This window comes from Apium graveolens, chromosome 9 (assembly GCF_009905375.1).
Source record: "Apium graveolens cultivar Ventura chromosome 9, ASM990537v1, whole genome shotgun sequence".
Taxonomy (NCBI): domain Eukaryota; kingdom Viridiplantae; phylum Streptophyta; class Magnoliopsida; order Apiales; family Apiaceae; genus Apium; species Apium graveolens.
The window spans coordinates 275,503,365-275,524,849 of record NC_133655.1 but is presented as its reverse complement, the minus strand read 5'-3'; the positions used below and the strand labels follow the sequence as shown (position 1 = coordinate 275,524,849).

Sequence of the window (21,485 nt, the reverse complement as noted above, 5' to 3'; positions counted from 1 at the left end):
TTTGTACTTTGTTTTTATACTTGCATATTATTTTTTGTTGGAGTTTGGATTTGTTATGCACAACTGTTATTTTAAAATATTTATACTTGCAATTTAAAGTTGAAATTTGAATGCTTGCAATTTGATTACTCACTGAAAGTCAAATTTTTGTTCGATTAAGAATGCGCATTGTTTGGATTTTGTATAATGCTTGCAATTTGTTATACTTGAATGTTTTGAACGATTCATTACAATGTATTATTACCTCATTATAGTGTAATCAACCATTTATGGTAGCATATTTTTACATTTTTAGGCAGTTAAATTAATGTACGTTATCATAACATGAGCTTATATATATATAACTCGTATTACTTATATTTTCATAATGACAATTAGGTAGGTCCTGTATAGATGGAACAACATATGGATAAAACATGGATCGGGAAAGACAAGGACACATTAGAGTACGAAATTGGAGTTGAAAATATTTTGATTTATGCCGAAGATAATAGTAAAGATCCCAAGAGCATACATTGTCCATGTTCACGCTGCGGTAATTTCAAAAAGTTCTCTGTAAAAGTTATCAGGGGTTATCTGTATGAGAATGGGTTTAGTTTGGATTACATTAAATGGATTTGGCATGGGGAATCTAAGACTACTTCTTGGTCAACTGTTGCTTCTAACACCAATCAGGCTCTTGATCCTAATATTGACCCTACGAAAGCCTTTGGTGTTTGCGAAGCAGCATATAATAATTCGGGGGCTGATGATTACGATAAAGATTCGTATGAATTCAAGCGGTCTGTAGTTGATGCTCAACAACCTTTATATAAGAGTAGTGAATGCAGTAAACTAGATTCAATGTTAAAATTGCATAACTGGAGGGTGCGATTTGGTATTAACGACAATGCATTTACTGGCCTACTAACTTCTGTGGGTTCCTTACTTCCTGAGGATCATGTTTTGCCCGTTAATGCGTATGAAGCAAAGAAAACCTTATCTAATTTAGGCCTCAAATATATCAAATTCCACGCATGTCCGAATGAGTGTGTTCTGTACAGGGGTGTAAACGAGAATGCTTCTGAGTGTCCCAAGTGTCGTTTATCTCGTTGGAAGTTGGAGAAGGATGGGAAAGGTAGGGTTAATATTCCAGCGAAAGTAATGTGGTACTTTCCAATTATTCCCAAATTTAAACGGATGTTTAAATCTGCTTCAATCGCTAAACTTTTGACTTGGCATTCCGACAAAAGAATTCAAAATGGCCAAATGCGTCATCCAGCTGATTCACCTTCTTGGCGGAATGTTGATTATAGGTGGCCAACCTTCGGTAATGAGCCAAGAAACCTCTGTTTAGCTTTAGCGGCAGATGGTATCAACCCACATAATAACGGTCTAACTAATAGGTACAGTTGTTGACCAGTAGTTTTGGTAACTTATAATCTTCCTCCATGGTTATGCATGAAGAGGAAGTTTATGATATTAACCATACTAGTCTCTGGTCCATATGAGCCTGGTAATAATATTGATGTATTTCTACAACCGTTGTTTGATGATTTGTTGAAGCTATGGGAAGAAGGTGAGCCAAATGTATACGATGCTAGTACCAATTCTTTTTTCACTTTAAGAGCAATGTTGTTCTGGACAGAGACAGAGATAATGCAAGGGTTGTACAAAACAGTGGTGTCTCCTTAGTAGCTAAGACGGTCCAGGTTTCCAGTGCTAAAGATTTAAATCCCGTGGAGAGCGATATGACCTTTTATGGAAGGATTGAAGAAATATGGGAGTTGGATTATCGTGCATTTAAAGCCCCGTTATTTTTGTGTAGATGGGAAGACAGCGATAAGGGAGTGAAGATAGATGATCTTGGCTTCACACTCGTGGGCCTTAATCGACAAGGACACAAAAATGATAAATATGTGTCGGTTGACCAAGTGAAGCAAATTTTCTACGTTGAAGATCCAGTTGATTCTACATGGTCAGTCGTATTAACCTCAACGAGTCGCGACTATCATGAAGTGTATAATGACGATGAAATAGGAGACACGATCTTGGAAAATCCACCTTTTTGCTCTAAAATCCCTGCATTTGATATTGATGTTAATGTCGTTGATGCAGAGCCTACTTCTGGAAATCGAAGAGAGAATAGAGAGGGAATTTGGATCAAGAAGTGATCCATATTAGTATTTCATTTTAATTTGAACATCAAAAGCAATTTAATATGTAATATTAAATGCTTCCTTGTTTTAATCTAAATAGAAGCAGAAGACTTGTAGTAAGGAGATTTAATTAGAAATTAATATTAACTGCTAATTCTAGTAAGGAGAATTAATTTCATGTTTTAATCTTGCCTTGTGATTTAATATTGCCTTGTGATTTAATTTCTGCATCCAATAATATGTATATTTTTAGCCAATTAAGAAGTTATTACCGAAAACTAAGAAACTAAATTTAATTCTAGTAAGGAGATTTTCCATTAAGTGATAAAAAAATTAAAATTTTAATATTAAATGATAATTCTAGTAAGGAGATTTAATTTCATGTTTTAATCTTGCCTTGTGATTTAATATTGCCTTGTGATTTAATATTGTCTTGTGATTTAATATATGCATAAAATATTGCCTTATGCTAAGCTAATTATATTTTACAGATATATTGAAAAATGGCAAAGAAGAGCATTGCACGTAAAGTCAAATTCGTGCAAGATCGGGATAATCCAGAAGAGGTAAAAGAATCAGAAATACAAGAACATGAATCTAATGCTCCACAACATGAAGCATCGCAAGAAGCACAAACAACAGAACCCCCCCCCCCTGGAGGAAACTTCTAAAGCTGAAGAACCGACACCGACAATAACTAGTACACACTCCACAAAGAATTCATCTTGTGGATCAAAAAGAAGTGTTTGTGATATGCACAAAGTAGTCATGAAAAGAGCTCAAGGAAAGAAGTTCAAAGTGCAATGCAATGGCATTGGAATTCCAGTTGGAGATACCTGACACACATTACAGTCCTACATTGGCATGCTAGCGAGGACAATGGTTCCAATTGATATTCCTAGTTGGCTCACAATAGCAACGGAATTGAAACAAAAGACTTGGAATGATATTGAGGTATGGTCATCTTTATAGTTTTGAAATTGCATTCCAATTTATTGTAAATGCATATAAACACACAATCAGATGGTTGAATCATGTCATATAGCCATTAATTAATTAAGATAATAATTATTGTAACTTATTTGTTTGTCATTTAATTATATATGATGCCTTCAAGGTGCCTCTAGAACTTGAGAAGACATGTCTACAGTCGGCCGGTGTGAAATGGAGGCAATTCAAGACCAAATTAACCACCTGTAATATCCCGTAATTTTTTAGAATTCGATTAATAAAAGAATAATAGAATAAAAAGGATTAAAATTTGATAAAGACTATGATTTAAAATTTAATTAGACTAATGGGCCTAAAATTTGGATCAGATTCTAATATGGATAACTTGTAGGTTAAGATATAGGTTTTTGTATCGTTATAAATACACCATATTCGTCTTCCTCGTGTTTTATATCAAAACTCGTAGGGCTCTTCTCACCATAAATCAGCAGTCTTGTAAAATTCGTAAAAAATTCATTGTAAGTCAGAATTCAGTGATCCTGAACTTTTCGGAAAGGTCTTTTCGTTCTCTACAACTTTCGTGTTTCGTGTCTTCCAAGAAAATATCGTTTAGAGGGTCAAAAGGGGTAAATTCAGATCTGGCAGGTTTTGGAGGTAAGTTTTCGATCAATCTTGCTAGATTTTCTAAATTATGTGATACGTGTATATTTGATTATCAAAACATTGGTTAAGTGATGATATATTTGAAAGTATTATGTGTTATAGTATAAATTTATTGTATATGTGTGGGGTCTCGACGATAATTTTGGATCTTTGATTTGTACCATGGTTTGTGAAAATATCGAATAAAAAATTAGGACCGTAGTCACCGGATTGTAGTGACAGTTTTCTGAAAAATTTAGGACCGTTATCACCGGGTTGTAGTGGTCGTAGCATGAGTTATGGGTTTCGAATTATTGTTGTTTATGTGTTATGTGTATTGTGTGTATCGAATAAGTATAAGAATAAGAATATGTATCGAAAGTGTTTGTTTCTTATATCGTATCATTTTGATTACCGTATTTTTTTATATGTGTATGTGTTACTTGGCCTACTAGTTGGATCGATTATTTTCTTGCTGGGCTGTATAGCTCATTCTTACAATTTCAGGTTTCGTCTAAGATTCGAGTTGGTTAGCATTGGAGTTCGAGGACTTAGTGCTGGAATAGATTGACTTTTGGACTCCGTTTTTAGCTACACGTTTGTAATAGTGACCTTTGTAATAGATTTTCGTATTAGTAAATTGTATTTTATTTTAGTTTTGGTTTAGAATTAATGGTCCGGAAGTGCGGGTTGTTTCAGTTGGTATCAAGAGCGGACTGTTCTTCGGAGTGTGTTAGTTATGGGACTTGTACATTCCCTAGGATTCGATCTTGTGGACCATAGTTTAAGTTTGTCCTATAGGAGATTAGCGAGAGTAGATGTATAGGTTTGTTGTAAATTTGGGGACCAAATTCTTTTTAAGGAAGGTAGTATGTAATATCCCATAATTTTTTAGAATTCGATTAATAAAAGAATAATAGAATAAAAAGGATTAAAATTTGATAAAGACTAGGATTTAAAATTTAATTAGACTAATGGGCCTAAAATTCGGATCAGATTCTAATATAGATAACTTGTAGGTTAAGATATAGGGTTTTGTATCGTTATAAATACACCATATTCGTCTTCCTAATATTTATATCAAAACTCGTAGGGCTTTTCTCACCATAAATCAGCAGTCTTGTAAAATTCGTAGAAAATTCATCGTAAGTCAGAATTCAGTGATCCTGGACTTTTCAGAAAGGTCTTTTTGTTATCTACAACTTTCGTGTTTCGTGTTTTCCAAGATAATATTGTTTAGAGGGTCAAGAAAGGTAAATTCAGATCTGGTCAAGTTTTGGAGGTAAGTTTTCGATCGATCTTGCTAGATTTTCTAAATTATGTGATACGTGTATAGTTGATTATCAAAACATGGGTTAAGTGATGATATATTTGAAAGTATTATGTGTTATAGTATATGTTTGTTGTATATTTGTGGGGTCTCGACGATAATTTTGGATCTTTGATTTGTGCTATGGTTTGTGAAAATATCGAATAAGAAATTAGGACCGTAGTCACCGGATTGTAGTGACAGTTTTCTGAAAAATTTAGGACCATTATCACCGGCTTGTAGTGGTCGTGGCATGAGTTATGGGTTTCGATTTATTGTTGTTTATGTGTTATGTGTATTGTGTGTATCGAATAAGAATAAGAATATGTATCGAAAGTGTTTGTTTCTTATATCGTATCATATTGATTATCGTATTTTTTTTATATGTGTCAGTGTATGTGTTATTTGGCCTACTAGTTGGATCGATTGTTTTCTTACTGGACTGTGTAGCTCATTCTTACAATTTCAGGTTTCGTCTAAGATTCGAGTTGGTTAGCATTGAAGTTCGAGGACTTAGTGCTGGAGTAGATTGACTTTTGGACTCCGCCTTTAGCTGCGTGTTTGTAATAGTGACCTTTGTAATAGATTTTCGTATTAGTAAATTGTATTTTATTTTAGTTTTGGTTTAGAATTAATGGTCCGGAAGTGCGGGCTGTTTGACCACCGAGTATGTGATTCCGTATATTGGAAAAAAGGAAGAAGCTGTATAAGTCTCCTAAGAAGTATGCATTCGTCGGTAAAGAGTCCTGGAGACGGTTTGTCTCAGAAAGGACCACAAAAAAATGGCAGGCATGTGCTAGCTTTTTTTATTTTGCAAATCTTTAGTCTTAACCTATTTTTTAAAAATCTAATGCATTTCTACGATTTATTTGGATGCAGAAAATTAATAAAAAACAAAGTGAAAGAGTTCGTAAGCAAAAATATTCCCATAAAATGTCAAGAAAATGATAAATTGGTCTAGAAGAAGAAGAAGTAAGATTTTATTAGCATAGTGTAATTTCGGCACTGCATCATCTTCATTTTCTACCCACAACTAGTCAATTAGTTTCTATATTTGACATCGTGAATGGGAGATACTTTTTAATATTAATTTACATTTACATTTTTAATATTTAATTTTTAATCAGATGAAAGCAGGGCTTCAACGGGAAAAAAACCTAAACGGGCAATTTTCTAGAAAAAGGCTCGTATGCCAAAGGACCCGGCGGTTGTGATTGATGAGGACCTTGCGAAGAAATTTGATAAAATTGTAAGGCCATCTGCAAAACTTCTTGTACTCTGTAGACATTGCCAAACCTACTCTTCACAACCTGATAAATTGTTAGCGTGTTAACATGATTCTTTAGTCGAGATGCAAGAAAAAGGTGAATTCAAACCATCTGGGAGCAATGATGTTCTCTCTGCCGTACTAGAAACCCCTGAGCATTCAGGTAGGGTTCGTGGAGTTGAAAGTTTTGTAAAGTTGACAACTTATTTCAATTTGCCGATGGGGAAATAACCGAATTAGTAAAGATGAATTGATCGCCCGTGATAAAAAAAGGGAGGAGGAATTTGAGAAAAGAATGGAGGAATTTGACAGAAAAACAGAAACTTTGATGTCAGAGATTGCAGAATTAAGGGCACTGATTGGGGCATCAAATCTTCACTTATCACCAAAGTTTTCTGAGGGAGATAGTTGTCAAGGTGCAAAAAAAATGGTAGATGATTTGACTGCGGAGCCGGTAGTTGCAGAAGAGTTGATGGAAAATGAAGGTGCCAATGATTGTATTGCTGTTGATACAATTGACCCTCCACCTCCAGCACATGAAAAGGTAAAAAAATAGATGCAAGTTTTATGTCCAATGCAAAGTTGCCTTTTTTAGTTGTTGTTTCTGATCAAGGAGACTCATATTTGGATCCATATAATTATAAATTCAGGGGCCGCGTAAATGTGAGTTGTCACTGGATATAATTGACAACAAGGTAGCTTTTGGTGTTATTTTTTATGATGGAGATATGGCTTCAACTACTATTCATGGAGTGCCTCTCAAACCGGAGCATGCTCGTGTCTTAGTGGACGGAATTATTCAGGGTGATGCCCAGGTTCCAGAACCGATAGCTGGTGAGATAGAGACGGTCGAACAAGCGGTTGGCTCTCTTCTAGCCTGGCCTCGAGATTTGATAATCTACGCCCCCAATGGTCCTACTCCTTTTCAAGTATATATTTTCTTAATGCCTCTTTATAATATTGATTTATGGAACCTTGAAATTAAAGGAACATTTAATCATAATTTTATATTTTTAATAGAGAAAGAGAAAAGTAAAGGAACCTGCAAAGAAGGGTGAGCTGCAAATTGCGCAAGACTTTTGTGGTAGGGTGGTGCTGAGTGATAACGTGCCTGAATGATACAAGATGTTGTATAAACATGCAAGATGTTTTATGAAAGCAAATGGAGCCTCGATTTAAATTCCTTGTGATTTTGATGTGTTTGGAGTAGAAAGAACCATATTCTTATTGCATGAAAATATAATTGCACTCTCAATTATTTAAAATGTTAGGACAACAGTTATACATATATATATATGGTGTAAGTTTCTTTTGTTTTTTTATTGTCAATCTTGTCTCATTTTACATTTTTAAGGATAATTATATAAATTATAAATGTATAAAACTTTTTTGGCAGGTTCTTGTGTACCATGGTTCATGACAGGAAGAGTTTGGACATGTACGCAGTTGCTGATCCATCGAGATATAAGTTTAATGTTGAGTTTGAAACTTATATCGTTAACAGACTGAATGATGGTGTTCTTCACTTCATGCCTTTTAATCAGAAGTATGTCAAGTGTTTCAATATATTTGGTTATTTTGTTTATTAATTTTTAATCCTCACTTTGACCTTGATCTAATGACAACAATATGCACGGGATGTTGGTCATAATTTGGGAATCAGAATTTTTTTTCCTCAATCCATTGTCACATGCGACCCGTTTTCCAGAGCTAGAAAATACATTAACGGGGTAATTAATATTTTTTTAGCATAGGTATTTGATAGTATTATATCTCTACATCTGTTTAGTTTTTAATTTGACAATATTCTTAATTTTTGTCTACAGAGCAGTTAGGTCTTACAATGCTCAAAAGGGAAGGGTGATAAAAAATCCCAAAATTGTAAATCTCGCTGTAAGTAATTTTGAACTTTAATTTAATAGGTTCTTTGTACTTTAATTTTTTTTTACTTTGTTGATTGATTATATATTTGGTATTATCGGAATAGGGTTGCCCTAAACAGCCTGGTGGCACTGAATGTGGATATTGTGTTATGCGATATATGAAAGATATCATTGAAGACAAAGAAATAAATTTTTTTAAATTGGTAAGATTTATTTATTTGATTTTTGGTACTTAACAGAGAAATGAATTGTTAAGTACCTATTTCTTTTACTAGAACAATTTGTTTACTATTATTTTTTCTTTTTGTTAAATGTGCATAGTTGGCTAGCAAGAATCGGAAATCCTACAGCAGGAAGGATCTTGATGTTGTTCGTATGAAGACTCTTGGCTACATCGAAGAATTCATGTAGCTAGCTGCTTTGCTTCTCTAAATTTCATGAAATGAAACTGATGCTTATTAATTATGTCGAAACATTTGTAAACTTACCATGACTGTTGTTGATATTATGGTCGTATAATTATGGTACTTTAAGGTTGTACGCGCGTAGCGCAGGCTGTTGATATTGTTATTATGATGATGGCTTTTGGTAATGAAACAATTTGGTACTTTAAGGTTGCTATATGGATTTGGTGTTAGATTTAGATAGTATTATTTTGGTTTGATCTTGTGTTGGCTTACTGGTGATTTGGTTAACTTAGGTAGACAGTTTTGTATGTATTAGTTTAGAAGCCATTTGGTATTTTTGCCATTTCGAATATTATGGCGGTGCATATAAAACAATTAGTACCTGCCCAATTTTTAGGCATATAGATATCAGTTTCTGCACACATTCTTATAAACTGTTGTTAAACTGCTACATGGACATCAGTTCTTAAATAAATCTGCAAAGCACCTAATGTAAATTTCAAACAAATACATCGAAACATTTTTAAAAACTGATGTTAAAGAAGGCGAAAGTTTAGTACCTTTTACATCGGCTACAAAATGATGAAGCAGGCATAGACAGACTACGGTTACCATAAGGAAACCGATGTTAAAAAGCCATAACACATCGGGACAGAACCTAAAACCGATGTCAAAAAGAGGCATTTACATCGGTTTAAGTTCAAAAGTGATGTTAAAACCAAAATTGACATCGGTTCTATTTTTATAACTGACGTAGATGCCGATTTATACTTTGTAAATTAATAGTTAAGCTGCATAATTAGATCATATTAAAGCTATTTAGAAAAGATTGTAATGTAGTTTCTGTTAAAAACTAGAGAATATACATCAGTTTTTAAGCTTAAACCGATGTTAAAGATGTTCCCAGATATCAGTTTATAACCGATGTCATATGGGGGTACCTTTCTCTACACCTACATAGACATCGGTCAGGAAAACTTTTAACATCGGTTTTTGGCCGATGTCTATTGAAGGTTTTCTAGTAGTGTCGGTGGAAGACTTTATCTCAGAAGCAATAGTATAGGTTTTCTTGTTGTTAATAGAATAAGATTCCATATACATTGGTAGTTGTGCTCTATATAAAGCACAGATTAGGTTCATGTTATAAGCATTGCGACATTGTTATATCTTTCGCATAACCTAGCAGCTCTCAAGGATATCTTGTTCATCCTTGCGAGAGAGTACTTGTGTAATAAATTTTTATAAGATTGATATAAAAACTGTTGATTATGTTGAAGCTTTGTCGAGTTGATTATATTAACTGTATTCACCCCCCTCTATAGTTGATTATGGGCCTAACAATATTTTAGTATAATTGTGATTTAGCATTTAAAATTAGTACTTTTTTTCATTCATACAAATTAAGACATATTTACTATTAATATTACTTTAGTTAAAATTGTTTATTAAAAAATGACCAGTAATACATTTTTAGCTAGAGTTACTAATACTTACTCCCTCCGTCCCGCTAGATAGTTTACGTACACTGTTTGCACGTATTTCGAGACTTCAAAAAAGTATAGTTTCATAATCTTTTTTCTTAATTTTTTTTTGAATAAAAGTTTAAATATGAAACTTTTTTTCAGATTTTTTTTAAAAAAATATTATGGAAGTATATTTTAAATGAGTATTGAAAAGGGTGCCGAAAAGTAACGTAAACAATCCAGTCGGACGGAGGGAGTATAACTTTAATTTTATGTGTGCTTTAACTTTTCTTTTTTCTTGTTTCTGTGAAGATAAATCTTTTGAGACTGTAACAATATATTTTGATGCACCTATTAAAGCTTTTATTAATGGTTGTAGAAATGTGGTTGGTCTTGATGGATGTCACCTTAAGGGGAAGTAAAGTGGTTGCTTATTATCAGCCACTTTTCTTGAAGGACAAAATAATTTGGTGCATTTAGGAATCATGATTTGTAAAAACGAGTGTGCTAACAACTGGTTCTTATTTTTAAAACATCTAAAGCCTAGGTTGAATGAGCATCCTATAGAGGCAATCGATTTCACATCTGACAGGCAAAAAGGATTGAGGGAAACTATTCATAAATTATTTACCACTTCACCACACAGATTTTGTTTCAGGTTTGTAACTACAATTTGATATTTCTTGTTACCTAACCCCTGTAATATATGGTTACATACATATGTTTAAGAACTTCAAATCACATTTCAAAGGTTCTAAACTTTACACTATGTTCTGGAATGCTGCTAGAGCTTATAAAGCAAAACACTTTGAGGTGATATTCTTTATTACCATTTTTTTGTGGATTCTAATAATTTTTATTAATTAAAGCTTGTTAGGTAAATGTGTCTTTTAATTATAGGCACACATGGATAGTATGATGGTGGAAAATGTTAATATTTTTGAGTACTTGATGGGAGAGGATCCTAAAAGCTTGTGTACGGCCTTCTTTGATCATAACAACTCTTGTAAATACTCGATCAATAATTTCTCCGAAAGTTTTAATAATATGATTACGAAAATTAGGGAGAAACATGTTTGTATATTAGTATTAATGTACGGTCAATTGGTCATGGGGTTATTTTTTAAGAGAAGAACTGCATGTATTGGTTGGGATTCTGGAGATTTGATTAGCGCCAAGAAATTACTAAAAAAAAAAGGTTCAGGTATTGTGATAAATATAATTCTGTGGATAATTATAAGATAACATATGCATCAGAAATGGTATCTTTGGAAGGTCCTGATGATTGGGATTTGTTTGTGTAGCTTGGAGCAATTATTATCCCACCTTTGCTGATTAGAATATAAGGCATACATAAAAGAAAGGCTTATGATAGAGACATTCCAGGAGAAATGAGTATGGTGTTGCAGCAAGTCTAAGCAACCCATGCATAATAGGGCGTTGGACAAATATGACCGATTTCTGAACAATATTTACCAATATAACCGATTTTAAAATATTGGCCATATATGGACGAAAGAATACGCATTTTAAAGCGGAGTAATTTCTAATACGCATGCTATATTGGAGTAATTAAAATTTTAATATAAAATACGCAATTGAGACGGCAGTATTATGAGTTTAATAAGCATATGTTAAATGCGTATTCCTAATAAGTTAATGTCAAATGCGTAATACTCTTATTATCATTTTGGCTATGTTGATGGTTAAGCACGTGCTTTTGCCGGATAAACCCATATGACAGCTATGCCCCATCACCTTTTTCCATATTTTAGTATTATTTTACAAGTAGCATTAAATATCCCAACCACAATAACTGATTACTACAGATACAGTAAGCATAATACACATTCAACAATTGTGTGTTGAATCGGCCATTACTGGCCAATTATTTAAAATCAGTTACTTTTGATAAAAAATGGTAAAAAGAAGTCATTTTTGTCAATTTTGTGCATAACAAAACTACGTGTCCTATATGCTCTAACTTAAAAGGAAAAAGGGTTGGAGTGGAAGTAGATAGTTGAATTAATTTATTTAGATTGTTGATTTTGTTCCATAGTTATGTTATTTATTTTTGAAACTTTTAATTTTTTTAAAATTATTTTGACTGGATTTTTCACGCGGTAATACATCTAAATATTTACTTTAATGAGGAGGATGATATTAATTATTTTTTATGTCAAACAATCAGACACAATTAAAACAAATAGTGTCAGATATTAAAAAGTTTCATGGCAAAAATATGTTATAACTTGAACTAAATAATTAAGTATTCAACATTTGGATAATTTCAAAAAGAAGTGTATTAACATTTAAAAATATAATATTTAAGAAGTTAAGTCTAAAGGTTATATATGTCATACAAAAATGTTAAATAGGATAGTTAACCGTGGCTCTTAAAATTGTTAAAAAATTTGAAAACCAGATATATTTATAAATAAAATTATAAATGAGATATATTTATAAATGAATATTTATAGTGAGATATATTAATAAAAAACCCAAAATAAAATGCCAAAATTTTGAGTTTTTAGTTTTCACCCTCTTGACTTCTTTTTTACAAGTTTCACTAAAGCACTGAATAAAACTTCTTCGTAGCTTCAGTATTCGTCTCCATTCGTCGATTCATCATGGCATAACGTTAGTCTCTCTCTCTCTCTCTCTCCCTCCCTCCCTCTCCCTCTCCCCGTCTCTCTCTCTCTCTCCCTCTATACGCATTTGTACAATGAGAATTGGAATTGAATTGGTTTTGTTAACTATTTACATATACAGCAGCTCGTTCGTTCCTACAGGTGGCGGTCACTGAAGAAGTGGCTTCTCCGCTCAGAGTCGTTCAGATCGAAGGATTGGTATTAATTTATATCCTACATTATTTATTTATCTATTTAATTATATATATATATGTGTGTTTATTTTACAAGCTATATATCCTGTTGTTCAAAACCGCTGTACAAAAAGCTGAGTAATTTAAAAGGATCCAATAATTTAGGCCTAGCTAGCTTCTAAAAGGTGAACATGTTGCTAGACTCTGCTAGTAGTGATTATAATTTTAAGGCAAATGTACTCAAACTTGTACATTGGTTTTGCTCAGAAAAGCTTGTGTAATGTCTTTTCAGTCAGTCATTGGCCAATGTAATTCTTGTTGAGTTTGGACAAGGATCCCATTTACTGTTTTACTGTTACTGCTTCAGAATATTTAGTACTAAATGTTAGGAAAGTATATACTCCCTCCCTCCGTCCTTTTGATTTGGGATTGGACAGAGATAAGAAATATGTATAAAGTAGTGAAAAAGAGAAAGAAAAGTGGGTGAAGTGGCGGGTCCCATTGATTTTTAATGTATAAAAGAGAGATAGTGGGGTAAAAGTAGTGTGAAAAGGAAAAAGAAATGGGGAAATAAGGGGAACCATTGACTATTTTTGGTAAGTTTTGAAATGTAAAGAAATGAATGGGACATCCAAAAAAGGAAAGCGTAAAGAAATGAAAAAGACAGAGGGAGTATTAATTTATGATAGTAAAATGTTACTCCCTCGGTCCTAAATATATGTTTGATTTGGGTACGGAGGTTAAGAAAAAGTGGAATGTTACGAGAAAAAGTAAGAAAAGTGGTTTTGAACAACAGGATATAATTAAGTTTATGCCTTTAGTAAAATTTTTAGTATTTGAGAATTTTCGAGCCAACCTAATTAAGTTCATCCTGTTAGTAGTTATTTTTCCAAGATTTGATGTATCTTTTGATCCAAGCAGCTAAACAAGTTCATGACTTTTGTCATTATTTTTTCAAGGATTTGATATGTTATCTCAAGTTCATGACTCGCGCCTATACTAATTATAGCTCATTTTGTTCTCTTTTGGCAGAAGATTTACAGGATGCCTTCCATGATTGCGCAAATCCGACTAGTGAGTTCACATCCTGAAGTTTATGAGCCATGTGAAGATTCATTTGCATTGGTTGATGCGTTGTTAGCTGACCGAAGTAAGTTGTTGGAGCACCAACCAGCGTTATGCTTGGAAATTGGCTGCGGTAGTGGTTATGTCATCACTTCGCTAGCTCTTATTCTTGGACATGTGGAGGGTGGGGCGTATTATATGGCCACGGATATTAACCCTTATGCAATTCAAGTGACTAGTGAGACACTGGAAGCACATAGGGTTTATGCGGAGTTAATAAGGACTGATATTGCATCTGGATTGGAGGGGCGGTTGGGAGGGTCAGTGGATGTTATTGTTTGCAACCCGCCCTATGTGCCAACTCCAGAAGATGAGGTGGGTCGTGATGGGATTGCATCTTCTTGGGCGGGAGGGGAGAATGGTCGGAGAGTAATTGATAAGATATTGCCTATTGCTGACAATCTTTTATCCGAAAAAGGTTGGTTATACATGGTTCTTTTAACAGAAAACAATCCTTCAGAAGTCTGTCTTCAAATGAGAGAGAAGGGATATGCTTCTAGAATTGTTGTCCAAAGATCAACAGAAGAAGAGACTCTTCACATAGTCAAGTTCTGGCGTGATTCTGACATTCAGCTAGAGAATAATGAAACTAAATCAAAAATTAGAAATGGTAATACAAGGGACAGTGAATCATTTTTCACACAGATGTCTCGCTTGTCCTTCTGGAAACGTGACAATGAACAGTAGTTGAATCGTTAAAAGGTATTGAAGCCTTTATTCTTTAGGTATATACATTAATGCTCTGGTTTGTATATGTATTCATTTTTTTTTTTACTTTTTGATTCGTTACAAATGTGTATAAGAGTCCATCAGTGGGGTACTTCCAATTTTTCTGGTTTATTTTAGGTAAACAACTAATGTCAACAATTAACGTCGTGGATTATGAAAACAAATCACGGAAGACATAGCACGAAGCTTGGGTGTAAATGTGACTTAAAGAACATGTTGATAAGCATAATTATAACAAATATTGTCCGTATCTCACATTGCACTTTGGCAAATTCACACACACACACACGCACACAGATAAATATAATGGTGGTCTCACCTTAGGCGAATTACTTTATTAGGCTTGCATACTTTAGCAACAGTTTTATTGTTGGCCTTTTTGGTGAATGGGCTGTAGCCTGTAGGTAACTCAAATATAGAACAATTAGTATCCATAAAAACCATCATCCGTAAATGTGTAGATGTGCCAATCTTAGTGATAAGGGAGATCGCTCTTCTCAAGGAGATGGATCACCAAAACATTTTCAAGTAGTACTCTCCCTCTCGTGACTTGCTTGTAAGAAACATAAGAAGGTATAACTATACTACTTTTCTGAACCACCATGACGTGTGCAACAACTTTACACTTCAACGTTCAACCTTGCAAATGTTCAGTATGTTGGTTTTAATTTTACCTCTGGTTGGATATTGATACAACCTACATGAGAAATTATATTTAATATATATTCCAGATACTAAACATTAAGTGATTGAAGATTGCATACAATTTTTGTCTGTATAACTTAATTCTTGTATTTTTTTTCATTTTTTACATATCCGTCTATAATGTGTTTTATTTATTAAGAGGCTCATTGGTGTAGTTTTCGTAGTTGATATCATTGTTTTGTTTATTTTTATGGAATATGACTCATACTTGGCTTAGATACAAAAGTTCAAATAAGTATGTAAATCCTCATTGGCATTATATAAGTTAAAATAGATAAAGAGTTATTTCCACCCATGATCATCCTTTTATCATGGCCCTAATCATTAATTTTAAAACTTGTAATTATTCTTTACTTGATTGATATGAGTTTTGGTCCACTACACAATGTTGTTTATGTATAATGTAGTACTAATATATATCTTGGGAAAGCCATAAACAAAAGAAGTAATCATTTATGCATGAAGAGGTGACTTTTCACATAAATTAAAAGATGCACACAAGTGTTAGATTCAATTGTGATCGACTCGTTATTATCTGTAATTGCCTTTGCCAGTCCAAAATCTCCCAAATGTGCTTCCATGTTATAATCTAACAGCAGATTGCTTGATTTTATATCCCTGTGAATGATCTTGGGGACACAATCGTGATGCAGATACTCGACTCCGTGGGCTAATCCAACTGCAATCCTCAATCTTGTTTCCCACTCGAGGCACTTCTTTTTCTTGGCATTCAGTGGTTGTCTGTGCAGCCAATCCCACACACTTCCATTTTCCATGAACTCGTAAATTAACAAGTTTGGCCCTTCTCCTTTATTGCTGCAGTATCCTAGCAACTTTACTAAGCGCCTGTGCCTTATCCTCCCAAGTGTCTTGATTTCCCTTGCAAAGCTTTTGTCCATCAAAGGATCATCCTTTCTTGGTATCTTCTTGACGCTGCTATGGTTTCTCCAGTTAACAATTCAGCTTTGTAGACTGTTCCTGATCCACCTGACCCAATTATGAACTCATCGCTCAGATTGTCTGTCGCTTCCATGATTGCTTCCCATCTGAAATGATCCTTGTCAGAATCGTACTGAAAAAAAGGTCTCCGTGATGCCTTGGAAGATCTGGAAGAGTAAGTATAACTAATTTCATTTGCTTTTCTGATAGAATCTCGCTTGTGTTTCAGGAAAAGGGCAGCTCCTATTAACATGAGGACACTGGCTTCAATTGCTGATATGGCTGCAATTACAACTAATGATGATTGCTTCAAGCCCGATTGCTGGTTGGAATTGTCATTGTTGCAGCTTTCTAGAGGACTCCCACATAGGCGTGTATTTCCAGCAAACGAATCTACTGGCCAGTGAGAGTAGCGCTTGTCAAGTTTCCCTTGTAGATTGTTGTGGGAAAGATTCAGGCGGTTCAAGCTGCTCATTTCACTAAGCTGGGGTGGGACTTCTCCGACAAGGTCATTCTCTGATAATTCTAGTGATTCAAGCTTCATCAGTTTTCCGAAGGAATATGGGATTTGTCCTGTGAGGTTGTTGTGGCTAAGGTCTAGAATGCTCTGAAGGTCTTGGAGTTGTCCAAGCTCAATTGGTATTGCACCACTGAAGCTGTTTCTTGAAAGCCGAAGCTCATAAAACTTTCTCAGTGCACCAATGGCTGGAGAGGAATTGGTCCAGAAAAATTGTTTCTGTCAAGATTGAGGACATTAATGGACCCAAGTTTACTAACTTCAACAGGGATTGTTCCATTAAGAGCATTTCCATCAAGAGAAAGCACCAAAAGATTAGAACAATTGAATATTTCTGGTGGAAGAGGGCCATAGGACTGATTGGAAGAGAGCTTCAACTCTCCCAAATTAGACAAGTTTCCTAGCCACTGGGATTTGACCGGAAATATGATTGTCATTAAGATTAATATGGGTCAGTGACTTGCACATTGAAAGCTGGGGTGGTATTGAACCAGTGAGTGAATTGGCAGAGAGGTCTCGGAGTGTGAGTTCTTGTATATCTCCTAATGTCCAAGGGATTTCCCCGACAAAACGATTTTTTCCTAGCCTCAGCCTCTCAAGTGAGAGTGATTTACCAAGTAACAGCGGAATCTCACTATCAAATGCATTGTTTGTGACATCAAAGGAAAGAAAAGAATGGGAGCTACACAATGGAGCAATGCTACCATTTAGCCAATTATTCGAAAGATTTATTCTAGTCAAGTTTGCAAGATAAGTTAGGCTAATGGGAAGGTTACCTTCAAGAGAATTGTTGTAAAGCATGAACTGTTGCAGGGATCGAAGATATCCGAAAGTCTCAGGTATTCCTCCAGAGAGTCTGTTGTCTGCTAAATCAAGAACAGTTAACTGATGACAGTTACCCAAAGTGGCGGGAATTTCACCTGAAAGATCATTCTCTCTAAGGTGAAGAAAGTTCAGTTGCTCAAGCCTTCCAAGTGTCACAGGAATTTGCCCCAAGAAATGGTTACCACATAAATCAAACCATTGTAAGCTAGAGCAGTTACCAATCTCCATCGGAATTTCCCCTGATAATTGATTGTCATAAAGATACAAAATCTCGAGATTTCCAAGCATTCCAATCTCTCTTGGCAGATTACCCCTTCAAATTATTCTGATACAATGCCGATGTTTCAAGATTGATGAGGTTTGCTATAAATGGAGAAATGGAACCAACCAGAGTATTATTATTTAGTGTAAGATCAGTCAATTCAGCAAGCTCATAAAGTTTCAATGGTATTGATCCATTCAATGTATTATTCGACAAATCAAGTTGTTTGAGCTTCCTGCAATCTTTCAACTCCACGGGAATTTCTCCAAAAAGACGATTTTCACCAATCATCATATGCTCTAAACTAGTTGTATTAGAGCAAATACTTCTTGGAATTGTCCCAGAAAGATTGTTACTGACCAGAACCAAGAAAAGAAGCTTCCCCATGTTGCCTAACTCACCAGGAATCTCACCTGTAAGCCTGTTTGCAGACAAATCAAGATTTTCGAGATTTCCCATCTTACCAAGAGACTTTGGAATTGGCCCTTCAAGCTGATTACAAGAAGATTCAAATAACAAAGTTGGCCCAGCTCCCGTAGCTCACTTGGAATTTCACCGGACAGAGTATTGTTAGCAAGATTCAAATTATCGAGATTTTTGAGATTACTCAATTCAGCTGGTATTGATCCATTGGGAAAATTTTCAGCTGCAGTGATCAAAACAAGACTATAACAGTTGCCAAGCTCAGCTGGAATAGGCCCATGTAACTCACTTTGCTGCAAAATAAGATTTTGAAGTGACCCAAGTTTTCCAATTTCTTTTGGAATTGTGCCATTGAGGCTACAAGAGGCCAAAGCAAGAACAACCAAGTTCTCAAGATCACCAAATGAGCTAGGAATCTCACCCGTTAACCCATTATCGCCTATTCGGAGTACTTGGAGGCTGGAAAGTGATCCAAGTTGAGTTGGTATGGGCCCTGAGAGTTGGTTAGAAAAGAGAAGTAAAGTTTGTAAAGAAGAAAGGTTAGAGAGATTAGGTGGGATAGGGCCTGAGAGCTGATCTAAAGAAAGATCAAGGTGGAGCAGGTCATTCAAATGGCCAAGAGAAGGGGATATTGATCCAGTAAGTGAAGAATCAGAAAGATTTAAACTCATAACATGCAGTGAGCCATCTTTAGGGTCTCTTCCGCAAGAAATCCCTCTCCATGTACAAAAATTTGGATTTCTTACAGACCAGTCTTGAAGTACATTTTGGGGGTCATCTACAACTGATTGTCTCAGTTCAAGAAGAACATATAAAGTACTAGTGTTTGATGATGAATTCTTGCAGACAACAGAGCTACAAACATTGAAAAGATACAGAACAAGAAACAATGGTTGAAGAAACAAGTGTTTTGACAATAATGTTGCTATGTTTGTTTGACAAAGTTTCAGCAAACTAAAGATGAAAGTGATGAAGCAAAATGAAGAAAACAGAAGGCCAGTGTTTGACTCATTAGACTGGTTATGTTTTGCATGCAGAGGATTATGGAAAATGTGTAGTTGTGTTGTGCAGTGCGCAGTAATTAAGAGACGAAGATTTGATGATGTTGGTTGAGGAGAGACGCGTAGGAATGAAGACTGTGCATGTAACTATGTATTTTTGGGTACTTGATCTCAAGTATTAATGGTTTTTCTTGAAAAGGGTGATAATTTATGAGATGAGGGAGTAGAGAAAAAACCCTTGTCAGCAAATCTCCATTGCTATCTTTAATGAGCACCTAACTACCGTTTTATTGAAAAAATTGGAGAATATTAAAAAACTCAGAATGTAGAGTAAGTGTATGTTTATTTAAGTTTATATGGAGCAGGATAAAGATGTTGCTGTTTGATGACAGACAAAGGTCAACAAGAACAGCAAAGAAAAATAAACAATGTTTCCCAAGTCAGAAGCTATAAACAAAGGTCCGAGTTCCTGAACGATGATTGTTGCAACATATCAAGCTATAAACAAAGTTCGAAGTCCTTGAACGACAATTGTTGCAACATAACTTATCGCGTATTAGGAATTCAACTTACTCTTTTAAATTTCAAGTATGTGTGCTTTGTTTTCAGCTAATGCGCCAAGAGAAGCAAGCTTTTGTAATTGAAGCAGTTATGCAGAAGTCAACTCTGTCCCCAGTTCCCACGTACGCAATATACCAGAAAAGCTATAAACTAACTTGTCTACCCCCCCCCCCTACTGTTTTTTACTTTAGATATCGCCATCAGTGATCATGCACAAGAATTGTTGATCATAGATTAATCTCAAAACATGCAATATGTATTCATTTCTTATCAACTGGATGATTAATATCTTGTAGTAGTACAAGTTTAGCTACCAAATCATCCTGTCCTCTTGCAAATACTATACTTTAAGTAGTTGATTTTTGAAGCATTTTGTATTCCATTAAATTCCCTAATTGGTTTGCTTGCTTTTTGGCTTTGATACTCCAATTATAATCAAGTGTGCAATTAACCTCTTGTACTTGCCCTTGTTTGTACTTTGTTCGCAAAATGGATTTATTCAAACTTATATATATGTAAACTCAACTGAACAGAAATTTATAAATTTATAAATTTATACTAGTTGTCTAGCATAATTACGATGAGTTGATAACATATATGTTAAGCTACAGTGTATGGCGAATTTAAGGAGGCGCTCGGATGTAATGAGAATGAGAATGAGAATCCGGAATGAAAATGATGATTAATGGGAATGAGAATGATATGAAATGTTAAACGTTTTGATGTATTTGATTTATCCAACAGAAGGAAATGAAGTTCTTACTCAACACAATTAAATTGATAATCTAAACACTAAAACATGAGTTTAAGGTTTTGATTTTCATTAACGGTGAAACAAATTTCCACCAAGTTAAACTTCAGGTCCGACTGATTTTCAAATTTTAATAGAAAAAGCTGTAAATTCCTACTTATGACTTATATATTGCTATTAGTAAAAAATTTCTTAGATTCATATGAATAACTAACACATGCCAGGTTAATAAGAAAGAAGTGAATATGTGTGGAGCAAAAATATTATGTTCCTACCTAAACCAAGCAAACAAATGGTTAAGCCATTTGTATAATTATTTCATCCTCCAACTCCATATGCCAGCACAATACAACGTTAGCAGTTTGGAAACTCATTGCTCCCTGTTATCTCCTCAGCTAAGACATAAAAATGTAAAAATAAATTAATAAATGTAAAAATAAATTAATTGGCTATGTTAGAATTGAGTAATTCTTACTTTAGAAGTGAAGTGTCAATGACTTGTTATTTTAGTAACATTCAATTATTAAGCACATCCATATCAGGTATCATTTCATAAGGGAACATGTGGAAACATATACAGTGGGATTGGTCTTTGTTTCAACAGATCAGCAAGTAGTAGATTTATTCACCAAGCCTCTCTGTGAAGCTACTTTCACAAGACTGGTGAATGAATTGGGAATGATATCAGGATAATTCTTAAACTCTGATAATTAAGATTGCTGATATTATTGAAGCATGATATCTTATTATTTGCCAGTATTTG

At 34.5% G+C, this 21,485-nt stretch overlaps 1 protein-coding gene and 1 pseudogene across 4 annotated transcripts; one reads left to right on the top strand and one right to left on the bottom strand.

Moving 5' to 3' along the window:
- Positions 1-12,612: 12,612 nt before the first annotated feature.
- LOC141684500 (uncharacterized) lies at positions 12,613-16,747 on the top strand. 4 transcript variants are annotated; one of them, XM_074489513.1, is made up of 4 exons: positions 12,613-12,700; positions 12,833-12,909; positions 13,917-14,711; positions 16,612-16,747. In XM_074489513.1, exon 3 carries the CDS (start codon positions 13,929-13,931, stop codon positions 14,694-14,696), a length of 768 nt encoding a protein of 255 aa, XP_074345614.1. In that variant the 5' UTR covers positions 12,613-12,700; positions 12,833-12,909; positions 13,917-13,928; the 3' UTR covers positions 14,697-14,711; positions 16,612-16,747. The 4 variants fall into 4 exon arrangements, with proteins under 4 accessions (XP_074345614.1, XP_074345616.1, XP_074345613.1 ...); XM_074489515.1 differs by lacking the exon at positions 16,612-16,747 and adding an exon at positions 16,097-16,233 and having other exon boundaries at positions 13,920-14,711; XM_074489512.1 differs by lacking the exon at positions 16,612-16,747 and adding an exon at positions 16,097-16,233.
- LOC141686393 (uncharacterized) lies at positions 14,693-20,172 on the bottom strand (annotated as a pseudogene).
- Positions 20,173-21,485: the final 1,313 nt, after the last annotated feature.